Below are 21,028 nucleotides of genomic sequence, written 5' to 3'. Positions count from 1 at the left end.
CTGACCCATATAATCGCATTTGTCATGTAAAATGGACCATAAAACATGTATCACACGACACTTTCATATTGTGACCCCCCCCCGTGACCTGACCTCTGTGACCTGACCTGGTATCAGTGACCTCAAATAGCAAAATATGTGTTTGAAGAACATTTCCCCATCGATGATTTTCAATGAAATGCATTTTACTCTATTTTACAATGCATTTCTTGAAGTGCCTGTAAACGGTGAAAATTGGACCTTTGACCTGACCTGTGACGTCATCGGTTTGACCTAGGTCAATAAAATTGGGTCACAAGGTAGTTCCCCGTTGGGGCTATCCAACGCCGTTTACCGCTTGTCGCTATGTTGCGTGGTTCTCGAGATTTTAGGGGGGGGGCCAAAATGGCCCCCCCCAACCGGGCGCGTTGCTCGGCAGAGCCCAACGGGGCGCGGGTTAAAAGAGCTTTGGATAAAATTGGCCAAATTCAGTACTTTTGCTAGATACAGTTCGTACTTCGTCGTGAAAACGGTTATATTGAGAGCAAGACACCGCAAAATAAAATTAGTCCTGTTATAGTCAAGGCCGTGTAAGAGGTTATATAGTTTAAAGTTTTTATTCCAAGCATTTGTTCAAAGTTCCTAATTATTTATGTTGTTTGCCATTATATTGAAAGAAAAATGCCTGCTCCGTAGTCTTCTGTATATGACTTCGAAATGCTCCGTAGGCTCCGTGTCGTCACGCATGTCCGAAGTTTAAAGCTGCTCAAGGAAGACTGTATAGGTTAGGGAGATTTATAATATGCCATTGTTGTATGTTGGTATATTTATGTCAAGAGACATTCTTCAAACATCCTATCAGCACAAAAACAAAGAGAAATGACAACACACAAATATGAGACACGAAATCATTAGTCGCCAAAAGGATAAAGCGTCCGTCAAGTTATAAACGCGTAAAACTAAAGACAAAGACATTTGTTGCTGTATGACACTGTGCTATGAAGTGAACACATCTCATGATCTTCTGACGTTCGCTGTGGGATAGCTCAGAAGTATCCGCCGTTATATCTGCCGCCGTATCTCCCTCCCCGTGCTCCAAAACCATCAAATCCGCCGTACTGCCGGCCGTAGCCGCCGTAGCCGCCGTAGGCTCCACCGCGCCTGCCGAGACCGCCGTAGCCGCGGCTGCCGTAGCCGCGGCTGCCGTAGCCGTAGGGAGACCGGTCGTAGCCGCCGTACATCCCACGGTTTCCGTAGCCGCGGTAGGCGCCGTTACCGAAGCCATAGTCGTTGTACCCGTTCAGACCGTACCCGAAGCCACGGCCGCCACGGCTGTTGCCATAGTAACCTCGACGTCCACCGTACTGGCCCGGATAACCACTGCAATAAAAGCGATATAGTTATTTGATGTTACAATACCATTTTCAATTTTAGCCAAATCATTGGCTACAAGCTACGATATCGAGATTCCAGCTTTCATAGCCAATGACCGAATGTTATCAGAAAATTACGATATTACATGCGTTCATTTCGCCTCCGAAAGTGCAAACAAAAATAAAAAAGACATGAAAGTCGAGACAAAGTGCACATCAACTCACCGTCCGAAGCTGGCTCCCTGTGAATAGTATCTGTTGGCCTCTGTATCCTGGTCCCCACTGACTGCCAATGGAGCGGTGTCGTGGTCCTCCTTGTCCTCAGCGGCAGCCGCCAGGGCCAGCGTCACAGCCAGAACCACAATCAGCCTCATGGTTCTCTGCTGCAGGTAGCTCGGAACTGGGAAGAGATACTGATGCCACTCTGTGCTGATCGGCGGCTCTTATACCCCAAGGAGGTGGGCGCAGCCTAACCGCAGACTGAGCTTTGACCTGGTAATTACGAGCACATTTAGTTTTCAGTAGACATGGAACTGTAACTACGCAGAGCCCGAAGCGTCTTGCGTGTGAGTTAATTGCCTGAGAAGGACGCGCATTGCGCAATTAGGAATTAATGCTGAAGGAGGGTATGTAGGCGCATATGTAGGTATACGAGTACACTATACATATAGGTACGTTAACCTTCGCCCCAGTGGGGGGGGGGGGCAAATGTTACCACCCTGTCGCGTTTTTTTCATATAAATAAAAAACCGCGGCGCGTAGCGCCGCGCCGCTTGGGGTAGCTTTTGGTACATCAATTTTGGACAATGTGTGAAATTTTTAACCCCAGGTCATGTCAGGTCAGGTCACTATGGTCAAGTTAACTGACCAAGCCTAAAAAACGTTTGCAATCATGTCCAGCCTGCAGTGTTTGTCAGAGAGGTTTCAAACTTGGTGGATTACATGATGTTATGGGTGCCTACAATTTGTACATCTCGGATTTTTTATATGCGTGACCTAAGGTCAGGTCAGTGGCGTGACCTTTCCATTATAAGTCAATGGAGAAAAACGAAAATGCCTCTAGATCCGTGTGTATGCATAGGAACAGTCCAAATATTTCAGGATAACAATGATTTGGACCACCCGTGACGACCAAGGTGTCTTTTTTGCTGATAGCCTCTTGAAAGGTCATCCGAGGTCATTTGAGGCTACAAACAGTTTTTTGCCAATAACTCTCGATTGGAAAGAGATAGAACGCTGGGGTTGGCCTCATTGTGTTTGTCTTGCCGAGACGCATCGACTGATATGCAACATGACCTTTTTCGGTCAGGTCATGACCTTGACCTGAGGTCAAATTTTGAAGTTGACCTTTCAAGGTCAACTTATAGTTCATTCGACGCGTCTCGGCGAGAGGAACACGATTCTGGCATTAGAAATGACCTAGCTTTTTTTAGTCAAAAGTTATTGTCGAAAAACACTTCTTAAAAATAAATATTTTTGGAGTTTTTGCCCTCTGGAGGCTAAACCGTTGACCTGAGGTCATTTTTGATGATGACATTATCAAAAGAAGAGTTCAAAAGCTATCGATTGCTTTTCCCAGCGTTTTTCTAGCTATCATAGTTCCTGAGATAATGGCATGTTTTCTGAAAAATATAATGACAATTCGCAAATTTTGACCTTTGATGACCTCTGGTGACCCCAATATTGCTCTAAGATGAAAAATGACCGAAATACTTTCAAACGTACGCATCAAGAGCTATCGACTGCTTTTCACCGCGTCTTTCTAGCCCTCTTAGTTTTTGAGTTAGAGGTGGGTGGTAACATATGCCCCCCCCTCACTAGGGCGAAGTTGGCGAAGACCGCCACTGGGGCGTGGGTTAACCCTCGCCGGACCTATTGGTTTTCTACATACGCGCCGGCCGAGGGGGGGGGGGCGGGTACGACCCCCCTCGCCGTTTCGCCCCTGGTGGAGCTAGCGCGTCGCGGAAAAAACGAGCGTGTGCGCCGTTACGAGACGCAGAGATTGGTACCCGATTTTAAGGTCCTAGGTCAACCGGTGACCTCTGAGGTCAGGTCAAGTGCCCCAAGGTACGGTTCAGTTTTTGGTGAATAACTTCGCAAAAAACGGCCGCAGAGCGCCGATTTTGGCAGCATCGTGTTCGTCTCGCTCAGGCGCGTCGAATGATATACTTTTTGCCCGGGTCAGGTCAACTTTGGGTGTTGACCTCAGGTCAAGGTCAGGTCAGCACCCCCAGGTCTCGAAGTTGGTCGAAAGAGGTCATGTCGCATATCATTCGATTCGGCAGGTCTTCCTGAGTCCATTGGTGGCTTTCCCGACTCGCTAGCTCAATTTGATCAAGAGTTATTGACGAAAAACTAATATGACCTTGATGACGTCATAAATGACGTCACGCAAGGTCAACATTGCAAAAGTGACGCATCTAACCTTGCAAGGAGTGCATCAAATCACGATTCTGTGTGCTTGAGATAGTTGGAGATCGTTCCCGGCGCCAGAATAGCAGTTTTCATTTTTCCCCATTGACTGACTAATGGTGAGGTCACGAAAATGACCTGACCTCATATGACCTTTAGAAAAAATCCGAGATATACAAGTTGTGGGACTCATAATGGATACTAGATCCTGCAAGTTTCATTTCCCTGTGACATCTCCTCTGGCAGTGAGGGCGTTGCGAAGTTGCGACATCTGAAGACCGTGCAGAGGTTCACTTATGACGTCATAGGTCAGTGACCTGACCTGACCCAAAAATGCGGTTGGTGTCAAAAGATCCGGCTTGGATCAAAGGTCAGGTATGCCAAGTTTCAGCTCTCTATCGCCAGCGTGTTCGGAGCTATCGCGAAAAAACCCTATGGGGGGGCGGCACCCGCCGCCCCCCTCAGCCGGCGAGGGTTAAAGCGCTTTCCTCCTTGCTGCCATAACGTCTTTTTTAGATAGGTATAACGCGCGTCAAAGACGCTGACCCAGCATATAATTTAGTCGAATCGTTTAGATTAGAACAATTGTGCTTGAGCATAAAAATTTTCGAGTTTCAATATGTGTTCTGTGATGTTTTAGTTCCATTAGTTGTGTAGTTTAATGTTAGTTATGTTTAAGTTTTAGTTAATTTTTAGTTAGATTTAGTTTTAGTTCACGGCCTAAGAGCCGCTTTGTCTACAATAGATGCGTTTACATAGGGTTTGTTGCAAGCTTATATCTCCGTCCGTGATGTTGCAAAAGATGCCAATGGTGCTGAACAATTTACAAAATGATCCCCTCTAAATATTTGAAGACCACTGCATCGAAATTATCGCCAAATTAACGAGCTAGAACCTCGTCAAATATGCTATGTAAACCGGGTTAATGTCGAAATAAGAAAAAAATGTTCGCAGCTAGGGTTTCACTAATTGCTTATACTACCTGCCTTGTCATATCATCAGACATTATCATCGATTATAACACTGAAATAAATTCATTGTATCAAAATATTTGTTATCAAAGAGATTAGGTGCACACTGAAAAAAACTTACACCTAGAGAGTTATTTTTGGAGTTTTTCCACTCCAGTTTGGCGAATAATCACGCACCAATGGCATATAATGATTATGTTTTGTAGCGTATTCTTACTCTCTGCATTGCATTAAGGGCGTTTTTGAAAGTTATTCTTAAACCTGGTACTATGATCATCTCTTTTGTGTTTTAGCAAGTGCTAATTTTATCTTCTAATTTTATCACGTGTCCTTTTTATTCTTTCGGGTTATAAATTTATATCAGTCTCAAAGAGGCATGGGGTAATTTTAGCTTATTTCACAGTGATAAACAAGGTCATTGGAATATATTTGTGCTGAACTCCCATTAGATGGTAATAAAATTGACAGCTAGTGTACTTTTATCAAAACTGCATAAAAATAAACCGCTGTGGAGTATTTCGGGTAATTTTTATACTCCTTTACGGCTGATAAATTGACGCGACAGAATAAAACTATTCTCATGTAGGTGTAAAAATTACGTCCTTCGTGATAAAACTATCATGTCCGGACAATAATTTTATAACCATGGAGTAATATTATGTGGTAGCATTACTAACATTATTCTTCGGGAGTATTCGGGAGCGTATTTCAAGCAATACTGTATCACTTTCTTGATAATCCTATTCCGTTGTGACATAACTAATCTAAAAGTGATTAATCTATTCGTCCAGCACAGTATTATTCCAAGAATAATATTTTCGGAATGTCTCTGCAGTTCGCGACCATTCGCGACCGCCATTGTGCTCAAGTCGTCAGAACCAAGACCTTCTGTCAGAGAACCGAGCAAGCGTCCCAGTCCTCGAAGGTAAGCTGAAATTACTGTATACTTTGTGTTTTGTTAGTATGACTTTACAGTAATCCGTAGTATGACCATACAATCCAAGAAATGCGTTGACGTAGATTTGCGGACGAAGATTTCCGCGATGATGAAATTCTGGAAGACAAATTGTCACCCATGACATGCTCAAGGCCATTGAAACCAGGGGAAATAGCCATGTCAATTACCCTGATTTAGGTCAAGTTTTGATCAAGATTGTTATGTAGAGCTAATAAGTTATAGATTTTGTGATATTTTTTAAACCATGCAACTCACAGTGTAAGCAACAATATAAGCACCTCACTCAGGGACACTGTATGGAAATGCTCCAAATACCTAGGTATGGCATGATAGCGCAACTTTCTGCCTCCTGCCGTCGCCGCCGTCGCCGCCCGCGGGGTCATCTGACCGGTTACCCCACGCGCTGCAGTCGGCTCTGAGTCTGCGCCCGCCCGAGAGTCAGAACTGGGCTCCCTTGTCTGACCTGACCTGACCTTACCTGACCTGACCTTCCACAATGATATAATGTTCACTTGATGCTGCTTGATGTTAATTCCATTCATCAATGTGATTTTGCGATGTTTCCAGGTGTGGACTGACTTGGGAATGATCATGGGGCTCGAGGAGGACGTGAAGGAGCATGTCGTGCACAAAATCAGACATACCGCGAAGAAGTACTCGTATGCCCAGACGATGATAAACGTGGAGTCGGCCGACAAAGACGGTGAGTTTTGAACGATCACAAGCACACCTTTTCGGATGAGGTGTTCCGCTAGCAACACATCGTGCCGGGGGGGGGGGGATACTCTTCTTCTATATAACTGGGCTCGAGCCGATCATCGTAGACAATATATTCCTGGCCAGGGCTGGAATAATGTTTAGATCTGACTGATTTTTTTAGCGAATGTAAAGTTAGGCCCGAGGTATTTTCGATAAATACGAGGTCAGGCCAAAACATTAGCCAAGGCCAAGTGTAGGAAGGTATTTCCCACGCATGCTTCTTCCTGCACGATGGAGAAATGACGTTTCACATATCCCAATGGCGTAATACATTAATAGCAGAGGGCAGGACAACTGTTTATTTTCTTGATGATTTTTTTTGGCTTAAAGGAAGACTGCCACCTTTTTTACACAAAACGGTTTTCACTAGACCTAACCCACCTATGACCTACCCTGAAGTCTGTTTCCCGAAATTCGGCCTAGTTTTCAAGATATTCGCGATTGGACTTCAGATTAAAGTCATCACAAATGTGTGGAATATGGGAATGCAACATTACCATGTTAAAATCCCATCTCCCACACTTTTTGTGATGGCATCAATGTGAAGTTCGAATGCGGATATCTCGAAAACTAGGACGAATTTCGGGAAACGAACTTCAGGGTAGGTCATAGGTGGGTCAGGTCTACTGAAAACCGTTTTAACCCTATTAGTGGCAGGCTCCTGGCTACCCCCTATTAGTGGCAGGGGGGGGGGGGCTGTTTACGACCCCCCCTTGATATCTTGAGATCTAACGGGCCGATTTTCAAAATTCAAACGGCATTCGATTTCGCTCAACGAGATCTACATTTCTAAAAAAAATAAAATAAAAAAATGTCAATTGGGGGGGTAGAGGGGGGTAAAAACGGGCAAATTGCAGATACATTTTAGACTGTTTATCACGGCCAGGTTTCTGAACCAATCTTAACGCAACTTTTGCCGATCGATAGAGAATGAACCAGGAATTCACAGGGATCCTAAAAATATGCATTTTCAAAAATCATAGGCAGATACAGATCATTGAGATTGGGGGTACACAAAAAGTATAGTAAATAAGGTTTTTGTTGGTACTGTTTCTAAAAAGGGTGGCAATGGTCTTGTTATGTTACAATTGTCTTATGAGAGAACGACTAAAATTGTATTGGTCATGCATAGGCGGTGTCAGGGCACCTATGTTGGGAGGTAAAACATAACCCCCCTTTTTGGACGCCTGGATCCGCCTATTATAGCAAAAACGTGTCAAAAGAGGATGCACAATAACTTTGTATATGTTATCACATGATACCTTTCATTCACTGTTCGTAAAACTGGTGCAGCATCGTGATCTTCGCCCAAATGACTCGCTTCACGAATAGGACCCCCCAATTCCTAGTGCTCTGGAGCCGCCCCTGGTAAAGTTATGAACTTGAAATTTCCAGGGAATGTGCCCAATTTAGTTTTAGGAAAAGTCAGAAAATTTCAGCATCGTAGCTACAGCGGTTTCGGAGATATTCCCGAAAAACCTGAGGGGTGGATAAAAACAACCCCCCCCCCCCCTGCCACTAATAGGGTTAAACCGAAAACCGTAAAAGGTGGCAATTTAACGACGGGCGGGACAACATGTTGTACCTCACCTTTGGACAGCCAATCGTCGTTGGTTTTGCTATTAGTCAAAAAGTGTTGTTTAACTCTAGTGATATTGAAAAGTCATGGTTGTCTCCATTCAGGCTGTCTCCATTCATGGTTGTCTTTATTGTCTCCAAATATACCACAGTTACATGCAGTTTGATACCTATTGCACTCCATACTTAACACGCGCAGTGGAAGGGGGGGCGGATTTCGCCCACCCCTCCTGTTTTTCGCCAATAACTCGCGCCGCAAGCATAATATCAATGTGAAATTTCGGCTACCTGTCCAGAATTGAACTGCGGATCTTCTCGTGCAAGAAGTAAGAAAATCGGTTCACAACTTTTCTAGTAATAGCGGTGTAAAGTCAAACATCCTGCCGCCGCGGCGGCGCGGCGGCGCGGCGGCCGGCGCTAGCCGTTACGCGCCGCCTGAATTGTAGACTGTGCCGGGGCGGGACGGTTCCGTCTTTACATCGCGCTCCTTACCGCTGATTATATTAGATTCGCGTCAAATTCGGCAAGAAGACTGAGAATTGTACAGGCAATCATATGGTCAAAGAATTTTGAAAATCGGCCGGTAAAAACTTGAGTTATGAGTGTGTAAACACAAAATTGGGATTGCCGCGTTTCCCGCGTCGGCCGGTGCCGCTTCAGCCGGCGACATCTTACCCTTCGCAGGCTTCTAACTGCCATATTTATTGTTGGATTATCTAGAAATTCACCATACATACTCACAAATGTTTGCTCTTTCGTATAGTGAAAGATTTAAAAAAATCGGCCGGTAACTTTTTGAGTTATCGGCGTGTAAACGCAAAAAAGTCGCTAATATGGCAGATTTGACCACATTTGACCTCATTTGACCTTGAAGATATTGACCTAGGGTCATGAAATTCACACACAACAGAGTTCCCCATGGCCCCCACCTACCCTCCAAATTTCGTCTTTCTAGCTCCAGTGGCAGCTGAGATCTTAGGGGGGGGCGACATCCGCCCCCCCCCCTTCCACTGGGCGTAGTACTCGCAACCCTTCCACTGCGCGTGTTAACCATGACAGCGGAACATCGGGTACCGTAAGGTGGGGCTATTTGAGACAGTGGGGCTATTTGAGACAGTATTTAAAATTGTTATAAAATAAAAACCGTTTGAAATTTATGCTTAATTTCTGCTCAGGCGATTGACCGCTCGATTTCACACCTTCCTGAGCAAAAATATCACACAAAAATCAAACGCTCTTCATTTTATAGCGATGTTAAATACTGTCTCAAATAGCCCCACTGTCTCAAATAGCCCCACTTTACGGTACTAATTTCTTATTTCACTGAAATATTTTAACGACGTATAATTATTTTGTAATTATGCACCACGTTTAGTTGTAAGAGTGTATCGCACTACGCAAACGTACTACGCATCGTGCTACGATTTTGAGAGTGAAAAGAAATCAGGAAGAAGCGAAGAATCGTCTCCAGATAGTAGGGCCTCGGCTAAGGAATTTTGACTGGTGGGCCACTTGGGCAGCGACATGGACTGACCTTCGTAGCCATAGCCCCCCCCCAATTTTCGATTTCTCCCCAGATTTCGGCCACTTTATTCTGCAAAAAACGTCAGGATGGCATTCAAAAAATGTATAAAAACGGGGCTCGACCCCCCCCCCGAATCTTCAGAGAGAAAGAGAGAGGAGAGAGTAGGGACCCACAACCCTCTCAGTGGTGATACTCCCGCGGTGCACATAAAATCGCACAAGCACGGGATATATAGTCTACGACATATCGTAGTACATATCGACATATCGACATGTCGTAGACTATATATTCCGTGGCACAAGTATGCACACAATATTGACGCAGATTATAAAACTTTGGACGATAACTTACGGCCGTGAGTGGATCGCTCGCCGACTAGTCGGAGATTCGGAAGCGGTCGGACGGGATCGGGCGTTGTTGGGCATGGATCGGGAGGAATTGTGAACAGCACGAGTGCAACTTTATATATAAAGTGGGTTGTAGCAGGAACCCCAAAAGGGGGTTGTAGCAGCAACCCCAACATCTCTGAAAATGATCATTTAGCCTATTGGTGTCGCATGGAAAATAATTGACTCAAAAGCCCAAGCGCACTGCGGAGCGCAACCCTGATATTTTCTTTTAAAAAAAACTAAGTTATGTACACGTTCACTTCTGGTGAACAGTTTCCCAAACTTCAGATTTCTCTGGGGTGTCTGAGTGGAAAGTTCGAGCCTCCAAAATGTGAGAGTGGAAAATTATCCATTCTTATTCTTGAGTGTCATCTTCAGCCCAAATGAGAAATTTTTGGAACGCTGACTGTGAACGGTTCGAAATTCGTCCAACTGGTCAGATGTGTGACTGCAAGCATCATACCGGTCGTAAAGACGCATAATATCGCTTGCAGACTTCAATCGGCTGGAAGTCGCCGACACTACCTCTAGTTTGACTCTGGCTTATATCGTGTCTATCGGCGAGCCGTCTGAGATCGCTCGCAGGCTTATCCCCGACCGTCTGAACTGGTCTGTTCTTTATTCGTAGTTTTTCTTGTAACCGACTGGTCTGCGGCAGATGCTTATGTGACTGCAACCACTCGATCGATCGGAAAGCTTGCAAGAACTCTCGCAGACCTCGATCGGCTGGAAGCCGCAGACACTATCTGTAATTGACAGAGGCAGACGTCTTTCGCGATTATTGCATAAAATTTAAAGCATCGGTCACACTTCACCGGATTGGACCAACGGACGAGAAACGGACGAGAACTGTCAGCGTCCGGTGATGTCCGTTTGTTTCCGTTGGACGTCCGTTTGTCATCCGTTAATATCCGTTCCATGTCCGGTGGTGTCCGGTTGAGCACACCGGACACCACCGGACATGGAACGGATATGAACGGATGAGAAACGGACGTCCAACGGAAACGAACGGACATCCCCCGGACATCACCGGACGCCGTCCGTTTCTCGTCCATTGGTCCAATCCGGTGAAGTGTGACCGAGGCTTAGTCCACTTAGTCCACTATAGTTCACTTTTTACCCCAAGAGGATATTGCAAACAATAGGTTGATTTTTTTTTTTTTCACAAGAATATGTTTCACCTATGGGTACTTTACAGCCTGAAAATGTACGATAAGATCTGCTAATTCAATTTGAAATGTGAAAAATGTGAAACTTTGATTTTTCGGAAAATTACTGGTGGGCCAAATCTTTGAGGCTGGTGGGCCATTTCGGGTCACTGGTGGGCCACTTGGCCCACCAGTTAACATGTTAGCCGAGGCCCTGCGGCAGATACTGTAGATGGCATAGCCAGCTACTGTACGAACGCGGTTCCTTGTTTCTCTCCTAGGTTTCCTTTACGTTTATTTGTACGATATGCATTGATGCCAACTGACTGCAATATTCTTTTTCACGGCAGACGACGAGCTGCTAGCTCTACTTACCTATGGTTGTGGAACAACCATTGGCACCTTGGCGGATCCGAGAAACGGGGTTCGTCAGGCAGGTGAGGAACTATCGGTGGACGGTGTGGTGGTCCGCCAACTGCCGGCCACCAGGTTGGAGACCGTGGCCCTAATGACGGCCGCCCACGCTGTCTTCTACACAAAGTTCACGGGGCCCTGCAGGGCACTGTTCGAGATTCTTTACCGGAGTGTGGGATTCGATGTAAAGTAAACCTATCTGGCTTATCACAGAAGGTGTGGGAGGTTACCCAGGTAGTGTAGAACCAGCATCGGAGATGCCCACTTCGAATGACTGGCGACCTGTGGCTCACCTGTGGTTCAAGTGACTCGTGACTTGTGGCTCACCTGTGGCTCAAGTGACTCGCAACGTGTGGCTCACACTACTGGAGCCTCTGTATTATGACTAATTCAGCTGCGGCGGTCTCAGTACGCCAATGCGTCTCAGTACGTCTTTCATAGCCCAGATCACGCTCGTTTTATATGCCATCCGTGGCGGTGGTTCTGTGCGCAGATGTTATTCGTTAGCCTCAGTGTTAACCATACACGCTCGTTTTATCTGCCATCCGTGGCGGTGGTTCTGTGCGCAGATGTTATTCGTTAGCCTCAGTGTTAACCATACACGCTCGTTTTATCTGCCATCCGTGGCGGTGGTTCTGTGCGCAGATGTTATTCGTTAGCCTCAGTGTTAACCATAACGCCCTTGTGAGTTGTGACCTTGAACGTCCTTCCAGTGATTTCGCATTGCGGCCGGCAGAGACGAAGTTTTGCCTCCCAGTTGAGACGCCGCTTCTCAACTAGGAAGCAAAATTACGTCCCTGTCGGCCGCAATGCGCCATCACTGGAAGTGCGTCCAAATTAAGATGTGCCTGCTGATGCTCAGGTACCATTCGTTAATCAATTGTTGGTGTTTCAATACATTGTTTAAATGCATTCCTTATTTTACACTGGGTCATAATATTATCACATCACCCCGCATTATCAGGGGTGGTACTTTTACACCGGGGCTTGATTTTACCGGGGAGTTACTCCGGGGTAAAATTATCGAAAAAAGGAGTGCTTTTTGGCATGGCAATATTATTCCCCGAATGGGAGTAATTTTAGTATTAAGTTAATAAAATTATCATCTGCTGTAATTTTATCCAAAGATAGCATACTTTTATCCTCCGTCATAAAATTACTCCCTAGCACGAATAATATAAGCGTTCGGATACTAAATATATTCTATACGCTAGTTTTATTCCCCAAAACTCCCCATATTAGGCGCTTATGCCAGGTCATAAAATTATTCGATTGCAGGAGTGCTTTTTGGCATTCTAAAATTAGAAAATGGGGAGTAAGTTTTTTCAGTGCAGATTTGGTGAGAATTAGGTGCATTCGCCAGATCGCCCGTCGTGAAAACGACTATTAATGACTTAAGGTCAATGTCTTCAAGGTCAAATGAGGTCAAACGGTGTCAAATTTGCCACATGAGGAACTATTTTGTGTTTACACCCTCATAACCCAAAAAATTACCGGACGATTTGCTTATCTCTTTCACTACATGACGTCACATATATTTTGAGCATATTTTTAGAATCTCTAATTAATCCAACCATAGAATGAAAATTAGAACTTTGCTAAGAATAAGATGTCGTCCGGGTGAGGTGCAGGGATCAGCAGACACGAAAAGTGTTTCAGTCACATGTTTTACAACCTCGTAACTCAAATTGTCATTGGCGAAGTTTCGTATTTCTTTGACCCTCAGATTTCCAGTAATTTTTTTTTTGTCTTTACAGAGATTTTGACGTATGTACTTACCCTAAATCGATCATTAGCAGCAGTAAGCAGCGCAGCGTAAAGACGGAACCGTCCAGCGCCGGCACAGTCTACCAGTCAGGCGGCGAGTGCCTATCGGCCGGCGCCGGCCGCCGCTCCTGCGGGATGGTTGACTACACCCCTGTTACGACTTACGAGAAAAGCTAGGGACCGATTTGCATAGGTAGGTATAGCTTTCACGGCACAATGTGCAATTCAATTTTAGGAAGGTACTGAAAATTTGACACCTAAATAGAATGTTTACGGAGTGAGTTATTTGCGAAGAATAGGAGAGGTGGGCGAAATTCTCCCCCCTTCCACTGCACGTGTTAACCCTATTCCTGGCGGGGGGGGGGCCTCAGGAGCCCCCCCCCCCCACCTGAGGTTTTTTGGTTATTTCTCCCAAACGCGTTGAGCTAGGAAGCTCAAATTTTCTGACTTTTCCTAAAAGGCTTCTACGCAACATGTCTGAAAATTTTGAGTTGATCTGACCTCAGGTCAGGTCACCAGAGGCGGTTTGGTGACCCTACCTCAGAAAAGTTTGCAATCAGCCAGAGCTAGAGTTTTTGACCGATCAATTTCTTCTCTTCAGGCTTTAGTTAGGGTACCAGTATGTGCAATTTGTATATCTCGGAATTTTGATATCGGTGACCTAAGGTCAGGTCAGTTTCGCGACCTCCCCATTATAAGTCAATGGGGGAAAAATCAACTCCCTGTTTTTACCACTAAAACGGGTCGGAATGGCCCCATATACCATACATGACTTCATATACGATCAACCTTCACTACCTTGAGGTCTGTTTTGCTGTTGGGCAGCTGTGAGGTCATGTGACGTCATCAAAGGTCACCAAAGGTTTTTGGCCAATAACTCCGTACAGGAACAAGATACAGACGCGTGGATGGTCTCATTGTGTTCAGCTCGTCAAGACGCATCGAATGATATACATGATGACCTCGAGGTCACGTGACCTGAGGTCAACCTTTGACCTTGACCTTTCGAGGTCAACATATACATCATTCGATGCGGATTGACGAGAGGATCATGATGATGCCCTTAGTTTGTTCCTATCTTGACTAATTCGAAAGTTATTCGACAAAAACTCTCTCCATATCTAGCGCCGCCATTTTGACTTTTTCGACCCCTGTGACGTCATCTTTGACCTGACCTGAAAATGACCTTAGTAAAAATTGTAGATCTTGACCGTGCGTATCCGATGCCGTTTACCGTTTGTCGCTGCGATGTGTAGTTTTTGAGATCTGAAGGGGGGCCGAATCGGCCCCCCCCCCCCGCCAGTTTCTTGTCCCGGCGGAGCCCGCCAGGAATAGGGTTAAGCACTTAAATCTTAATTATTTAGTTTATTCGTCCAAAAATGTGACAAGTGAAGATCTCACCTAGGATTAATCTTTATCTGACCTTTTGACATTGCTGACCGAAATACTGTCTAGGGATTTTTTACATTTCGCCATTCCGGGCGCCGTTCGTTTGTCGCGTGCATCCCAAGGCATAGGCGGCGGAACGGGGGGGGGGGGGGCACCGGGGCACCGTGCCCCCTTTTGATTTGCCATTTTAAAATTAGCACTATGAGCGTTGCATGGAAAGAATGGGACCAAAAGTCGGCAGTGTGTAAGACGGAACTTGATTGAAGGTGTTCCGCCACCACTGTCCCATAGAACCGAATAGGAGGGAGGGTGAGAGCGACCGCCGACCACCCACCTCCAGTCTCGATGTAATTTGTTCGGCGCGGCACCGCCGCATGGAGCGGTTAAAAATTAATTAAGGTGTCAGCGTAAGCATTAGCAGCCTGTGTGCAATGCAACTGGAATAATACACAATTTGGGATCGATACGTATTGGTAAGTTTCTCCGCAAAAATTATTCAATAACGCGGTCGCGAGCTTCGACGATTTCGTTAGATTCCGATAGTCAGTTCAGTCGACTCTAGTCTCAACGGAATGTTTTATGAATATCTTAGCTAAAGACTGTGATCTAAGACTCTAATTAATCTAATAATTAAAGAGTGTGGAATCGGGGAGCATAAGCAGCATAACAGAACAGTTCTTCACAGTACACAGTACGCTTCATGTCGTATAGGTGACGTTACCTCCTCAAAAAGCGTCTTTTGCTCGTTGCGTGTTCACCATGGTCACCAAACGAGATCATATGCGGCACTTGAGGATTGCCGACTGTTGAACCACAGCTCCCAAGTCCATAAAAGGCATTGCCGGGTCATGTCATTATTATTTACTGTGGGACGCGCATGTCTGTGGGCCATTGGTAGTGTCTACCGCGCAGGTGACACGGCCCCACGTCAGCAGGGGCCAAGGTCACGGCGGTTTGGGTGTCACGGCAGGGCGGGGCCGTTTTGAAACCTACAGGACCAGACGGCTGGCGCACCGTCTGCCGAAACAGTAGTCCGTTTGCGGTGGTGATAATTTTATCGTGTGATGCGTATAATGCAGAAGGTGAAATTAAATCTGGGGCCGGTGGGAATATGAGACCACTAAAGCGACACCTCTGACCGACTGCACGTACCACGCCTACACTGTTAGAATGTTTCCCATGCATATGAACAGCGGAAGCGAATGAAAAGGAAATTAGCGCCAGGATTAGCATCCAAAAGAGAATACTCAGCGTGTGTCAGTACAAAGAAGACAAACGACATAATTCCTGTGAAAAGTTGGTCCGGTAATACTTAATAGCCGAGGTGACTTTGACGCGCCACTGCCACTAATAACTCAGCACCGCCCACCAGCAATTCGGTGCACTGGAACCTCGTCACTCAAAAGGGAGGACAGAGGTTTGAGGCGGGATACTGACGTGGGACTCCTGGCAATATTCCACCTTCGGCTTCATTTCGAATCGTCATGGATTGTTGCCATCTCCTTTTAAAGGTAGTGTGCCACCTTTGAAAGATTTCCCATTTCATTTTTCCTAGGATAAGAAGCTTCTGTTTTTACCTAATTTCGCAAAAAAAATCAAAAATGGGCCTGGAAAAGTGCCTTTTTCGCCTAAAAGTTTATCGGTTTTTCGATATGTATAACAACTGTAGTGGGCTGACCTGCAAACAGGCGTCGGCAACAATCGCGAGTGCGGCGCACATGTGACAATAAGCAAAGGTCATTATAGAGTTACGACGTACGGGAATGAGTTATCAGCTGTCTAATCGTAGACAACACAATTAGAGCACTTCACGGATAGGCTTTTTAGGATCCGGCCCGGCCCATATCCGGCAAGTCATATCCAGATCCGCCCATTATCCGCCTTTCTTTGAATATCAGAATCCGGCCCACCCATGGCCCGTATTGCAGCCAAACTTCCAAAAAATATCCGTAATAATCCGTTTCACCAATAACTGGTTTCACCCAAAACTGGACTAACAAATTCAATCTAAGGGACCAGACAGCCATACAAGTCTTGTGACAAGTGAGTGTCATAAAATGATGCCTATTACTTTAATCAAACCTCTGCTGCCGCTTAACACATTAGGTTAATTTTTAACTTCAATGTTGAATGTTAAAATTTTGATCCGTTTTGATCCGGGTTCAACCTTCAATTCCCAAATCCGGCCCGCCCATATCCGTTCTTTTTTAACAAATTTAGAATCCAATCCTATCCGGTCCGCGGATTTATCCGTGGATAACGGATTTATCCGGCCCATGAAGTGCTCTAAACACAATGTCGAGCCTTAAACTGTAAGCCTGTACAGGGGCGGTCGCAGACTTGGAGTTTGGGGGGGGGGGCCAACTTGGCAAAGGGGCCCCTGCGCTGACCCGGGGGGCCCGGTGCTAGAAGGGGCCCACGGGCGTAGTGCACGGGTGCAGAAATCCAGGCCATGGCCGGTGAAGCGGGGGGGGGGGGGGGGTAGGGAGCGGCACCCGAGCGGAGGCTCATTGCGAGCTTTGAGGATGTTCCATGTCGAAAAGGTACCGATAAGTGCATTTTAAAGCATTGATAATGCCAATAACTCACGCAAATGTGAATGGACTACCGCAAAAGTAAAGACGGCTAACTTTGCCATTTTCTGAGATCATCGTGCTAAAACTTTTGACAGGGGGTCATCGGTATCTGTTCACTGTTCAATCACACGTGTTCCGTTTCATTTTTGTTTTTTAGGTAGAGAGTGGGGAAAGATGCCCAGGGTTTTGCTATGTCATATATTATTCGAAAATGACGATCGGAAAGCAAAAACTTGGAGTTGCAACGGAATCCGACATCATTTTTCTCCAAAAATATCACACTTTCGTGCCTGAAATATGATAACTTTTTTGCTATTAAACATTTTCCTGAAAAAGTGAAAGGGGGCATCTTACCCCACAGGGTGGGAAAGACGCCCCCTGGCGTTGGGGAAGATGCCCCCTGCACTATAAGTGACATAGATGGGCACGTGAATCGCCTGAACGAATCAGTAGTCCCTTCGAGCCTGCAGTAGACACCAAACGTCATCGTAAGCATGGGTGGAGAACCTGCCCCGGCCACCCCGGCCGTGGCCGGGGTAACTTTCAGCCTACCCCGGCGCGGCCGGGGTAACTTTTCCACTCTTGTAAATCCTAGAAGCTGTCTCCAAACGAGAAAAGAAAACTCGTTCTTCAAATGTTCACTGCCATGGGCCGATGGGCGTAATATTGCAAATCAGGTAACTATTTGCTTAACATACCATAATCTCCAACCCCAGGACCCGCGTGTGGTCGCCAATGCTGCTCTCAAATCGGGTTCAGTTTCGAAAATTTGGCGAGTTTTCGGCGCACAATGCTTGACAAACAATGCTTGACAATTCTGCAATGCAAAACAATTCTGAAACAATGCTTGACCTCGCTGCCTTTGACTGGCCTGCCAGTGCCAAAGACCGCAACCATACCTGTTTATAAGCGTAGTCGTCAGGATGCTCATAAACACCGAGCGTCCGTTGCACGCTTCGAAATCGGACTGTTGTAACCGGGACGCGTACTCTTGCCACGCGGAGTCCAACGCTCTACCGACTGAGCTGCGAGACCGGGACCGGTCGATATTCCTGGATCGACTCCCTGTTTGTTTTATAGGAGGTTGAGCTGCCCAACATTGAAAAAGGCTGCGTAAGCGGTTTGCTTATGATGACCGTTGACAACAATGTGAGCATATTGTCTTCCCAACTATTGGTCGTCGGCCGGGGTAACTTTTTCAAACATTCTCCACCCATGATCGTAAGGGCCCTCAAAAGTAGTCATAAGGGGCTTCAGAGGTCATCGTTAGGGCCATCATAGTCCAGCGCGGCCAAACAAGCCTCCGTGGTGGCGTTCGGAGACCACTGTGGGGCCCTTATAGGTCTTCATGATGCTTGAGGGCCCTCGAGCCAATCGTGGGGACCTCAGATGCCAGCTCGGCCTGTGGAGCCAACGTGGGAGCCCTCAAAGGATGTCGTGAGGGGCCCTGGAGCCAATAATGGGGCCCACAAAGGCCGTCGTGAGGGCTCTCAGAGTCAGATGCCGCCCAAAAAGTCGCTGTGTGGGCCGAGAGACCGGCATGGGGAGCACCCGGCCGTACTGGACTCTCAATAGTCCCAGATCGGCTTTTGCCTCTCATCACAAGTATGTAATACAAGATTTGACGGGCTGCTTGAAGGACAGCCTACGGATTTAGGGGGGCGTCTTTCCCCATCAGGACAGGGGGCATCTTACCCCAAGATACCGAAGTAACATTAAATCAGTACAATTTGTTAGCCATAAAACTACACCCTGAAACAAACTGTTTGGGACACAGTACACGCATGTTAATGTATCACGACATAGCAAGGGACGCAAAAATTATCTGCCTTCTTTGATATTTACAATGTTTTGACACCAAAATATTTTTTTTTGAAAGCAGCAAATAAAAAACATGCAATCACCAGCAAGCCGTTGCCCAGCTGAGCTTCGCAAATTTTTGTGCAGTTAACAAGGCAGGCTTCCGCTTTACGCTAAGAACATTAATTTTCAGGCTCGATTCTTTGTTTCGCCGCTAGAGGGGTTGGGGCGTCTTTCCCACCCTGGGCATCTTACCCCACTCTCCCCTACTTGAGCACAAATGTAAGTTTTGAAGACCATTACAACAGTAGCAAATGCTTCGAAAGATGGATAGTGGGCAAAATATCCTAAATTTGTCGTGCTGCATGGAAAGTAGTGTTGCTGAGAAAAGGGGGTTGTTCCAGATTATTGTGGATGCAGAATACATTGTCTGCACCCTATGCAGAATTATTGTTGGTGCAACTGCGCCCACTGCACCCATGGTTCATACACTTACTTCGGCCCATCGATAGCGCTTCAGCGATACCTATCGCCTAGAGGCTGCAATGGGGCCCTTACAGTACGGTGTCAGACCCCCAGAGGCCGGCGTTGGATCCAAGGGTCAGCGAAGGGCCTCAAAGGCCCCAGGTAGGGCCCCAGAGGCTGATGTGGGCCTTCAAAGGCAAGTGCGTGACGTCCAAAGGTAAGGCTTGAGCCCCCAGAGAACATAGTAGGGCCATCAGTGGCCGGTGTAGAGACCTCATAGGCCAGTTTTGGGCCCCCTCAGAGGCTAGTGTGGGGCCTCAGGTGTCGGTATGAGGCACTTAAAGACCGTTATGGGTCCTCAGAAACCGGCATCGATCCTTCAGAAGCCAGTACGGGGCCCTCAGAGGCACATAAGGGTCAGTTTGGGTCCCAGAGACAGAAATGGGACCATCAGAGGCCGGTGTGGGACCTTTAGAGGCTGGTTTGGGTCCTTAGGGGCCAGTTTTTAGGGCCCTCAGAGACCAGTACAGGGCCTCCAAAGGGCAGTTTGAGACCATCAGAGACCGAATTGGGCACTCAAAGGCTAATCTAATGTGGGTCTTTACAGGCCAGCATGGAGCCCTCAGAGGTTAGCGTGGGGCCACAAAAGATCGACATGGGCCGGCGTTGGACCCCAGAGGCTAGTAGAGGGCCCTCAAAGGCCAAGATGGGCCCTCAGAGGCCGATGCGGGCCCTTAAAGGCCGGCATCAGGTCTTCAGAAGCCCGTGCGGGGCCCTCAGAGGCTAAGGTGGGTCCTTACATGACAGCACGGGCCCTCAGAAGTCAGTGTGGGGCCCTAAAAGATCGGCATGGGCCGGCGTTGGTCTCCAGAGGCCAACAGAAGGCCCTCAAAGGCCAATATGGGCCCTCAGAAGCCGATGCCGACCCTTAGAGGCCGGCATCGGGTCTTCAGATTCCAGTGCGGGGGGCCATCAGAGGCTAATGTGGGACTTTACAGGCCAGCATGGGGCCCTCAAAGGTCAGAATGGGACCCTAAAAGACTGGCATTGGCCGGCGTTGGACCCCAGAGGCCAGCAGAGGGCCCTCAAAGGTCAAGATGGGCCCTCAGAGTCCGATGCGAACCCTTAGAGGCCGGCATCGGGTCTTCAGAATCCAGTGCGGGGCCCATAGAGGCTAATGTGTGTCCTTTCAGGCCAGCATGGGGCCCTTAGGTCAATGTGGGGCCCTAAAAGACCGGTATGGGCCGGCGTTGGACCCCAGAGGCCAGCGGAGGGCCCTCAAAGGCCAAGATGGGCCCTCAGACGCCGATGCGGGCCCTGAGCTGCCGGCATTGGGTCTTCAGAATCCAGTGCGGGGGGCCCTTAGAGGCTAATGTGGTTCCTTACAGACCAGCATGGGGCCCTTAGAGGTCAGTGTGGGGCCCTAAAAGACCGGCATGGGCCGGCGTTGGACCCCAGAGACCAGCGGAGGGCCCTCAACGGCCAAGATGGGCCCCAGAGGCCGATGCGGGCTCTCAGAGGCCGA

At 47.1% G+C, this 21,028-nt stretch overlaps 1 protein-coding gene across 2 annotated transcripts; it reads right to left on the bottom strand.

Moving 5' to 3' along the window:
• Window positions 1–785: 785 nt before the first annotated feature.
• On the bottom strand, window positions 786–8,095 carry LOC122373828 (keratin-associated protein 19-2-like). Of its 2 annotated transcripts, XM_043352201.1 has the most exons (3): window positions 8,043–8,095; window positions 1,578–1,752; window positions 786–1,359 (listed from the first exon to the last, which is right to left on the bottom strand). In XM_043352201.1, exons 2-3 carry the CDS (start codon window positions 1,724–1,726, stop codon window positions 1,026–1,028), a joined length of 483 nt encoding a protein of 160 aa, XP_043208136.1. In that variant the 5' UTR covers window positions 1,727–1,752; window positions 8,043–8,095; the 3' UTR covers window positions 786–1,025. The 2 variants fall into 2 exon arrangements, with proteins under 2 accessions (XP_043208136.1, XP_043208135.1); XM_043352200.1 differs by lacking the exon at window positions 8,043–8,095 and having other exon boundaries at window positions 1,578–2,010.
• Window positions 8,096–21,028: the final 12,933 nt, after the last annotated feature.

This window comes from Amphibalanus amphitrite, unplaced genomic scaffold (genome assembly GCF_019059575.1).
Source record: "Amphibalanus amphitrite isolate SeventyFive unplaced genomic scaffold, NRLGWU_Aamphi_draft 001558F_arrow, whole genome shotgun sequence".
NCBI classification, from domain to species: domain Eukaryota; kingdom Metazoa; phylum Arthropoda; class Thecostraca; order Balanomorpha; family Balanidae; genus Amphibalanus; species Amphibalanus amphitrite.
This window is presented reverse-complemented; position numbering and strand designations above follow the sequence as displayed.

Bases quoted from the DNA above. Each gene is read 5' to 3' on its own strand.
- LOC122373828 (XM_043352201.1), bottom strand. From the start codon at position 1,726: ATGAGGCTGATTGTGGTTCTGGCTGTGACGCTGGCCCTGGCGGCTGCC. The intron at 1,360-1,577 runs GTGAGTTGATGT...CTTTTATTGCAG, and splicing joins CAGGGAGCCAGCTTCGGACG to TGGTTATCCGGGCCAGTACG.